The sequence below is a fragment of the Vitis riparia genome, chromosome 5 (assembly GCF_004353265.1).
Source record: "Vitis riparia cultivar Riparia Gloire de Montpellier isolate 1030 chromosome 5, EGFV_Vit.rip_1.0, whole genome shotgun sequence".
NCBI classification, from domain to species: Eukaryota; Viridiplantae; Streptophyta; class Magnoliopsida; order Vitales; family Vitaceae; genus Vitis; species Vitis riparia.
In genome coordinates, this window is record NC_048435.1 from 19,330,837 (window position 1) to 19,341,135 (window position 10,299).

General features: G+C 33.1%; 1 protein-coding gene across 1 annotated transcript; it reads left to right on the plus strand.

Moving 5' to 3' along the window:
* Positions 1-2,832: 2,832 nt before the first annotated feature.
* Positions 2,833-7,325, plus strand: LOC117913929 (15-cis-zeta-carotene isomerase, chloroplastic-like). The gene is given in 5 exon segments (XM_034829052.1): positions 2,833-3,293; positions 3,296-3,399; positions 5,661-5,807; positions 5,967-6,176; positions 6,809-7,325. Coding segments are annotated over 5 exon segments (1,098 nt in total). The 5' UTR covers positions 2,833-2,992; the 3' UTR covers positions 7,145-7,325.
* Positions 7,326-10,299: the final 2,974 nt, after the last annotated feature.

The following is a 10,299-nucleotide window of genomic DNA, read 5'->3' on the forward strand; positions in this document are numbered from 1 at the left end:
ATATATATTCGTTTGGCCTATTTGTTGTTTCTTCTATCATAAATATTTGTTTGGCCTATTTATTGTTTCTTTTATCATATATTTTTTTAGTTTTCCTTGACATTCCATGAGTTTTGATCCATTTTCGTCTCATCAATATTTTTTAATTAAAATTTTCATTGATATTTCTTGATATATTTGTAAAATCGATATGTCCTTAAAAATTGATATTTTCATCTTTGGTTATTGGTATATTGACATTGAATACATACTTTATCGAAAGATGATGCTCTGTTTAATCTATTTTTAAAATGTGACAAACTATCCTCAATAATTTTTCATACATTGTAGTCTTCTTAATCTCAATACCCTTACCTTGACACTCTTCAAAGTGATATATGTTTCCAATTTTGCACCCAATCCCCTTTATTTCTTCATCATCAATTATCATAACAGAAAAAGAATTTGAATTATCGATACCAAACAGTATTAAAATAGTAGTTATTTGGATAGGTGACTCAATTTCATTAAGTTGTTGGTTAACATATTGAACTATGCCTAACTACCTTTAAGTTTCATATACAAAGAACGAAACTTGAGTTACATTCAATTTTAATATATTAAATATGAACTTCACTTTCTTTGTATACATACTGTGAAACCAAGGTTTGGTTAATCTCGGTTTCAATGATAACAAAACAAGGTTTAGAACTAATGATTATATTTCAAGTGTGATTGGGCAAGACAATTTCCAAAGTGGCAATCACAAAGACAAATCAAGCCAATGAGAAATCATGAAGAAAAAGACCACCTCAAAGAGAAGTGTTTTTCAAGACCCAACCTTTATAAGATCTCTTTGTAAGGTTGTTGGTGTACTAGGATTTTCATACATTACATTCTTTACTTATGCACCAAAATCATTCAAGAGTTATTTTGTTTTAAATATTTTAAAAATTGGATGATTTCATATTTTCAACTAAAACCTTGTGTCAAATGTTTTCAAACTTGTTTAAAAGGTTTTAAGTTGAAAAAGTTGGTTGTTGAGCCAAAAACGGCTCAACCGGTTGAATTGGATAAGGAACCGGTCGACCCCAACTCAACCAATCAAGGGTGCAAAAAACTTTCTATTTCTTATAGAATAGTTGTTCAATCAGTCAAGGTTGAACCTCAACTGGTTGAGGTCTGGTCGAGGTTCGATCGAGGTCAAACAGTCACTTGTCAAGCATTAAATGCTAATAGCTAGTCAATCGGTCAACCCCCAGCTCGACTGGTCGAACCCCCAACGGCTAGTTTGACTTTTTTCTTATATAAAAATGCTCTAATCTTCATTGTTTCATGGGCTTAACCTTCCCAAACATTTCTTGAATATATTTAAGTCTTGAAAGAGTGTTTTGAGTGCATCATTCAATCCTAATTTTCTTGTATCACTTGAACTTAAAGTTTTTGTATTAGGATTTTGTGAGATCAATTATTTGTATATATTTGAAAGGAAGATTCTCAATGTGGGGTATCACTTGAGGGGTTATTCAAGAGTGAGATATCTCTTAAAGTTTGTAAAGGGTGCTTGGAGCCAAAAGTTCAAAAAGGTGGATTGAAACCATAATCCAATTGTATTACTTAAAGGTTTGGTTTGGAAACCTTGAATTTGTGGAACCTCAAGCTTGGGATTGAAGTTAGATAAGAGTGGATATAAGTCGGGTTGCGTCGAACCACTATAAAATCTTGTGTTTGCATTCTCTATTCCCTATTCTTTTACTTTATATGTAAATTGTCATTATATTGTTTTATCATATATTTGCATATATTTGTCTTTTACATTCACTTAGTTTAAATTTGTAAAAAGAAACCAACACCCTTTTCACCCCTCTCTCCAGGGTGATTACCATAGGTTGGATTAACCTAATTTTTCTAACACATATTTTTAACAAAAAAAGTTACTCAAGTTTACTATAGAATTTCAGTGTTTTTGCCACAACTAAATAGTGCCAAAAATAGCAAAACTAATGTAATTTTTTTTTTTAAATGGGTTTACTTACCTCGACCATGTCATTTATCATTTTTTTTTTTCACTTTTCTCACCAGACTTTAATGGTAGGTTGTAATAATGGTGTACATGGAGTACTTAGGGTAGTGGTGAGAGAGATACAATACTAATGTGAGAGATTCAGTGCTAAAAGAGAAATTAATAACAAAGTTTGATTATTTTAACACGTGATATTATTTTTCCAATTCTACCTCCACTTTGTGTCACATGTCTAAATAACCCTATAAAATACAAGTTGTCATTCAATGTAAATTAAAATTGGCATTAGAGGTTGAGTTGGGCTTACAACATTTGCAGGCCAAGTTGGGACCCTGATGGACTGACTCCAGCTGGGCCCAACTGTGCATGACCCATGGCCTTGGCTCACTAGCAATTTTCATATTTCCTTACTAAATCATAAAAATTGAAAAGATAAATCAGTCTTGATGTTCTCTTTTCCAATCCAAGGGTCTAAAAAAACCCAATTATAATTATTTATAAAATATAATTAATTTAATCTTATTTTATTTTCCTATTTTAAATTTTAAGTTATGTTTGGTTCCAAAGTATTAAAAGAAGAAATTTTTTTTTTAAGAAAAATGAATTTTTCATATTTAATTTTATTATAGAAAATGTGAAAAAAAATTCAATTTAAAAATAAATATAATAAATTATTTAAGGGTTTATGTAATTTAAATTATTTAATTATTGTGTAGAAAAATTAAAAAGTCAACCATAAGCTGACTCAAAAGGTATCAGATATGGGATATGAATGAAGACTACCCATTTGAAAATGGAAAAGGTAGTCCAGGTGTTTGTAACTTGGAACTTCCCTTCCCACTCCACACTCCGCACCACCCCCTCTTCCCCATTGGCCACACTCCCCCACTTTGTTCCAAAACCCCCCACCCCATTTCCCAAAAGCATCTCCTCCTCCAAGATTCTCCTCCTCCTTCCTCAAATTCCTATTCCCCATCTCACCCATCTCCAATGGCGACTTCTCTCCTCCTCTCCAGCTCCTTCCTTTCCTCCTCTCCCCTTTCCCAACCCAGAAGACTCACCTCCAATGTTCCCACATCATGTTTTCCCTATGCAAGAACTTCTGCAAAGCTATTTCTGAAATCTACTCATGTTCCTTCATGTTCATTCAGGTTTTGTCACAAAATTATGGCGGGGACTTCAATAGGGGAGACAGAGGAAGAGGGTGTGGAGCCGGTCACTGTGGGTGAGGACTCTGCGGCCTTTGATTTGGGTCAGCAGAAGATTTCTTCCTGGATTTATTTCGGTGGGATTTTGGGGTGGTCCTGTTTCTTCTTGATGTGGTTTGGATTGATAACTCCACTGGGTTTGGCAAGGATTTTATTGCTGCCGTTGCCGGGGTTTCGGAGAGCCATGAGGTAAATAATATTATAGTGCTGATAATTCATGATAATAGTTAACGTTAATGGATTGAATGTTTGTGGTTGGCATCTGTTTGCTTGCTGAGAAAGTAGGAAAAATAAAAGAAATTGAATTTGAAGTTTAAAAGAAATTCAATTCTGAGGATCCTCGTTCAAATGGTTGGTTAATTGTATGGCCAATTCCTTTTTTGTACTGATAAATCCAAAGAGGAAAAAAAATTCAGTGAGATTGAAGGGCCCATTGCTTTAGTGGCTTTATACTGGAAAAGAATGAGTGAATAGCTCCAGGATGCAATCTTCCTTTCCTGAGGACTCTGTTAAGGGTAGACAAAGTTTAACTTTTATGTTGTGATAGAAGTATACAATTGAGATGAATGGGTGTGGGGAGAAATTGAAAAAATAGCTAATAGGTTGCATTTGCCATTGTGTTCTTACCATTCTTCTATATGAAAAGACCAATGATTGGTTAGAAATAAGGAAGGTATTAGACAAGATGATAAAGGATTTTGTTTCTAATTTTAAAAGACTCTATGGTAGTGGTTGGGATGTACAGAAGCTGGTTAAGGGATGCTTTGAGAATAAACTAGCATTCATAGGGTTTGTTTTAGTTGGTTGTGGGTAAATTATGATTTTGATAGCAAATCAGGTTCTGGTAGCAGAATGGTAATAATTTCAGGGAAAGGAAAGAAGATGGGGAAGAAGAACTAATAGAAAATCAGAAATAAGAAGAAGAGAAATCACACGAAAATAGGCACTAAGGTTTCATGTAAAGCCTAAAGCTGTAAATTCCCAACAAAAAGACCCAAAAAGAAAGAAAAACCCAACTATCAACACAAAAATTATAATAATTAAATGATAGCAAATGAAAGACTGAAAGTAAAGCATATAAAGGACCTGATGCTGCTAAGGTAGTTTGTTTTTTGTTTTGTTTTGATTTTTTCTTTTTGGTTTTTTGACACAAAAAACCTCTTGATTGGCATGGTGCCATATTTGGAGGTTTCAGCTTCTAAAGGAGATATTTCTTCACTAACCAACCAATACTTTTCTTACCAATTCTCCTCCTAATATGACTCATCTGAGTTTGGAGCTGGGCAAAGAAACCAGTCTTTGTTTTTATGATGTGCTTCAGAAGAAAAGCACCCGGGTTCTTCTTAAGTTGTTATGGTGACAATTCTCTTGTTGCCATTTGTTTCATCTTAAGATAGTATTCATGAATTGTGGAATAATATTTCATTTTCATACCAAAAAACCATTATTTTCCCAATAATGTCTATCACCTTTATAGGGGTCACATTGCAACATATAGTGTAGACAAAAGAACACATTACAAGAATTTTGAGATTTAGTTGCTAACTCATGCTATTTTGTACAGGTAGGATGTTTATCTATTGTTGCCTTAAGCTTGTGAACCGTCTATGGGAACTTCCATTTTTTCAAAACATCAAACAAGTTCTTGAAAAATTACCATTCCTATTCTTCTTCTTTATCAGTTTTTTGTATTGTTAAAAGGGGTAATAGAACTAAACATGGACAACGAGTGACAAAAACGTGAAACAAAACATTAGAATAGGATTTCCATAACCAATCCTGTCTCCATATCTTGCCAACCAAACGTTGGCCGTAGTGTCACAAAAAGGTGAACTAAACATTGAAATAGGATTTTTGTATCCTATCCTCTGTCCATTGTGTCAAACAAACACAGCCTTAGTGTGGCAATAAGATAATGAGAAGCAGAGTCCCAAAAGCTATATAAAAGAATTTCCTTGCTGCTAACACTATTGATATGACTGGCTGATACATGAGGTATGTATATGGTTTTCCACTGAACAACAGAAAAGGTTTAGATAGGTCCTAGTGTCAATAAAAAAAAGGCATCCAACTGTATTTTACATCCAGAAAGCTGTAACTAAAATGGGTCCAGGCTGAAACATCAGTACCACCTCATCCTGTACCATCACATGGAAAACTGTATAGTTGGGGATAGACTGTAGACACCATTTGGGTGTTATTCTCCCTGATAATAATGGAATATCCAACAATTTTTTTAAACACAAATACCAATGTCAGCTGTAAGGGAACTCTGAAATGTCAATTATCCTGGAACCAAGGTTTGGCTGTGAGAATATTCATCTTTATGGTTATCTGTAATTGTAGATCAGTGGTTGTTTATCCACTGTATTTTGTGAGTTTTCCTTAGAAGATGGAGTTTTTGTGGGGTTTGTTTAAGTGAAGCTGAGCCATGAAATGTTCTTCTGCAGGTTGTAATGTTGATCCTTACTCTCATTTTTGCCATTGGCCACAGTGGCTTGGCTAGTCTTCGAGATAGTGGTGAGAAACTCATTGGAGAACGTGCTTTCCGTGTTCTATTTGCAGGGACATCTCTTCCATTGGCTGTTAGTACAATTGTGTACTTCCCCAACCTCAATTATGAGCTCATAATAGCTGCTTCTTACCAGTCAACATGGTATTTTATTGCCTGCTTATTTTTGACTTATTGACCATTCTGAGCATTATGGAATCTATCTAAATTAATGTGATTGATTATTCAAGGGATTATGATTCAGGTGTACTTCATCAACCACAGATATGATGGACTGCAGTTATGGCAACTCCAGAGTGTTCCAGGAATACATCAACTTGTGTGGTTATCTTCCTTTGTTTCCTTCTTTTTCCTCTATCCTTCAACCTTTAATCTATTAGAGGTGGCAGCTGTTGACAAGCCTAAGATGCATCTTTGGGAAACTGGGATCATGAGAATCACCAGACACCCCCAGGTATATAATTCATCATCTTGATTATGATGGCCTATTTGCACATATGGAAAACCTATGCTGATTATTGGGAGAAACACAACACAGTTAGATGGACATTGTGATGAAAACTGGCCTGCTTCTCTGATAATCTTGATGGCTTAAAGCCAAGTCATCTTGCAAGTGAGACCAACCCTTACCAATCAATCTATGGAATATCACGTGGGCAATTAGTCATAGTCTTCTGAGGTGCAAAAACAGTGTGAGTTGTTTGGTTTTTCCAAACCACTGGACTATGCCAGTTTGTGCTCAAAAAAAGGAATTCCGGTTTTTGGGCCACAAATATGAGGAAACTGTTCCCTTCTGTTTTGGCAGTAGTAGTTGAAGATACAAGTTCCTAATTTAAATGAATTTACTGCCAAATACAATACCATAAAGCCGGAAAATAATTCTGTGAAGCCAGCCATATTAACTCATTCCAAATGTTTACAAAACCACTACTGTAATTTCAGCTCCTACTTGGAACAAAAATTCAAAATGGTTGTACTCTTGCATTTACCCAAACCACGGTACCCTGTTTAAGCCTATATGACTCCCATCCATCCCAAACACACCCTTTCCATGGTGTTCAATCTGGGCTTTGTATTCCTTTTCAGATGGTCGGACAAGTGATCTGGTGCATAGCTCACACAGTCTGGATAGGGAACTCTGTAGCAGTTGCAGCCTCTATTGGCTTAATTGGACACCATCTATTTGGGGTTTGGAATGGAGACAGAAGGCTGGCTTCACGATATGGGGAGGCTTTCGACACTGTGCAGAGAAGAACAAGCATTATTCCCTTCGCAGCTATCCTTGATGGACGACAAAAGTTGCCCAAAGATTACTACAAAGAATTCCTGCGGTTGCCATATTTATCAATCACCATGCTGACACTAGGTGCGTATCTAGCTCACCCCCTTATGCAGGCAGCTAGTTTTCGGCTTCATTGGTAGAATACAGCTCCATCTGATCTGTTTTAAACCAACACATGGGAATCTGAAATTGTATATACTTTTTATACATTGAAATCATATACTAAGTCTATTTTGGAAGTCTTGAGAAGCAAAACGAGTTCAGTTCAGGCAAAAATATATGCCATGCATCACAATACATTATAAGGATCTTTCTGGGTTAGTCCTTTGGTCTTGTATCAATTTAGGAATACCGTGGGCTCCTCTTAATTATGTAGATTCGTTTTTGAGACATGTAGGCCTTGGGATTAAAGTAGACAGGAGGCAAAGGTGTGAAAACTACTGGACCAATGTGCATAGAAAATGCCAAAAGAATCATGTTTTGGCATGCAGATATGTGTAAGAAAAAGGTGGATTTAATCGTCTAATTAATTAATTAAGCTAAAGATAAACTTTATAATAAAATAAAGAAAAAATTTTTATTAATACAATATTTAGAAGGGAAAAGTGTATATTTGAAAATTAAATGACTTTGTAAATGTGATATCTTACATCGGACATGAGAGAAAGTTCTTAATAGTATATAAATATGATTTCTCTTAACCTTATAGATTCCTTTTTAAAGTCGTAAAGACCTTTTTGGGCTCAAAGTAAACAATAATTATATGGTTGGGAGTGGGTCATTCCGGTAAAAGTGAAAAGATGTTAGGGCAAAAAAGAGAGTAAAAGGTATGGTCTCAAACATCCTTTGGCTAATATTATTTTAATAAATGCTAAATACTATAAGATTTCAAATAAATAAAAACCTTGAATTATTCTTAAATGGCTAGATGATTGCAAAAATGATATTGTAGACTATTAAAATAGGTAGAAAATTTATATATTTGAATTAATTAATCTTTATATAAAAGAATTAAAATAATTACAATGAGTTTGAAACATTGGTTTTAAATCTATTTTTATTTTCCCTCACTTGTTTTTTTTTAATGAACATTATTAAATGGATCTAAGAATAGGTTGTACAAATTTTAATATAATTTTATGATTTAATTTATGGTATTAAGTACCTTTAAGGAAGTAAACAATAATAAAAACAATTTAAAAGTAAGTTAAAATAATAAGTTATAAAAAAAATATTTTTTCTGATGCGGTCAAATAGTTCAAAAATAGTTTTTTTTTTTTAATTTTTATAATCAATGAATCTTTTATAGCCAAGCCTTTAAGACTCTCTACGATGACCCAAATCTTAAGGTATTGACTGTTTCGCAACAATTTAAAATCAAATAAATTATTTTTATATCTTACTTCACATTCATCTCACTTATTTAACTCTTCTATATAAACAATAAATAATTTAAAACTATATAAATTTCTTACTAATTATATTTGGCTTTATTTTTTATTTATTTTTATAATAAAACCAAACATAAAAATAAAATAAAATCATTTTCTTTAATAATTTTTTTTCTTTACTATTTTTTAGGAACCAAATATAGCCAAAGACAACTAAATATGGAATCCATATATGCAAATGGTAAAAAGGATTGACCGTAAAAACATTATAAACAATGCTTATAATTAACCCAATCAAGTTCTATCCTTCAAATTTTTGCAAATAGGAGATTCTTTTGGTGACTTAATCCAAGGTCAAATAGCCCTAAGAATCATCAAAATTCATTAAATTGTTCAAAATTGAACATGTATACAAATTTTTCATGGTCTTAATAGATTCAAATCAAAATCTCAAGAGAATTTTTATTTTCAAATAAAATTTAAATATGAGAAAGAAAATGGTAATCTTTTTCTTCATTCCTACCCCAACTCACCCAAAACTAGCCTTATCTCCATGTTTATAAGATTGCTTGTTTATAAGATTACTTGTATGCATATTATTTTTTTTAATATTTTATGTTAAACAAATTTGGTCGCTCAAAGTAGGTTAGCATGTTCAGGATTGTTAAAGGTTGCTTGAAAGATTGAAGCTCGAGAAGAAAAGGACCTATCAAAGGCTCCATAAATTATATCAAGTGTTGCATCAAGTACCCATCAAACACTAGAGAGCTCGAGCGTTCTAAAAGTTGCTTCAAGCACTCGCTTTTTTGTTTTTTAAACTATGAATTCACATTTTTGCCCTTTTTTTGGATGTAGCGTTTTTTCTAGTCTTATTTATTTATTTTTGTGATAAAGAGGGAGAAATTCATATGATTGTTTAGATATCTTATTGATAATTTAGGATTGATATTTGTGATGATATCTGATTGTTTTACTAGATGAATTGGATTATTTATATCATTTTTTTTTCAATCAATATGGACTATAATCATATGATGATATTTTATTTATTTCTTCCACACTTGCTTTTCACAGGTATTATTGATTATTAGTGTGGAGATCATAAGTTCCAAAGTTTAGGCATTTTCTAGATATGTTGCAATTATTAAATATTGGTGATTAGGATATTTAGTTAAGACATAAGTGATATTGAGTGATTTATAAACTCCATTTGATAGTATTAGATGATTTATATAATCATTATTTTATCACAAAATTGTCAAATGAGGATATTGTGTGACACCCCAAGCCCTAAGACCAAGGGCAATCTTGTCAATTTTGCTCATCCAACATAAAGGTAAAATATGCAAAAATGATTAAATAATCAAATGAACAAAAGTCATCATGGAGAATCTTCCTAACTTGATCTTGAAGTAAAAGTTGGACTACTCCAAACTAAAACCCTCTTTCTTGGTGAAAAAGTCTTGCTCTCCTTACAATGTCATTCTCAATCAACCTTTGATATATTCTGTAGGCATGGCAACCTCCTTTTACTATAGAAGGTCAAAAGCTTGAACTAGGAAATAGGTGGTAGAAATCCTTGGAGATTAGCTAATGGCTTAATAGTGCATTGATGAGTTAGATAAACAACCACTAAGGATGTAAGTTGTCAAGAAGACCTCTAAAAACCTCGCAAATAGTAGTTAATGAAAAACCCCTCACTTAAGCAAAAGAGTAAACAATGTATCCTTGATAATCATAATAGACAATCAAGAAGAAAAAACAAAATTAGGAATCCTTATCAACATCAAACTACAATAAGGCCTCTACTAACGCTTGATGAACAATATTGATATGTTTTTTTAGCAACCCCAATATAAGATAGGGGAAAGCCTTGAGGCATTCTTTCATCAACCTAATGTCTT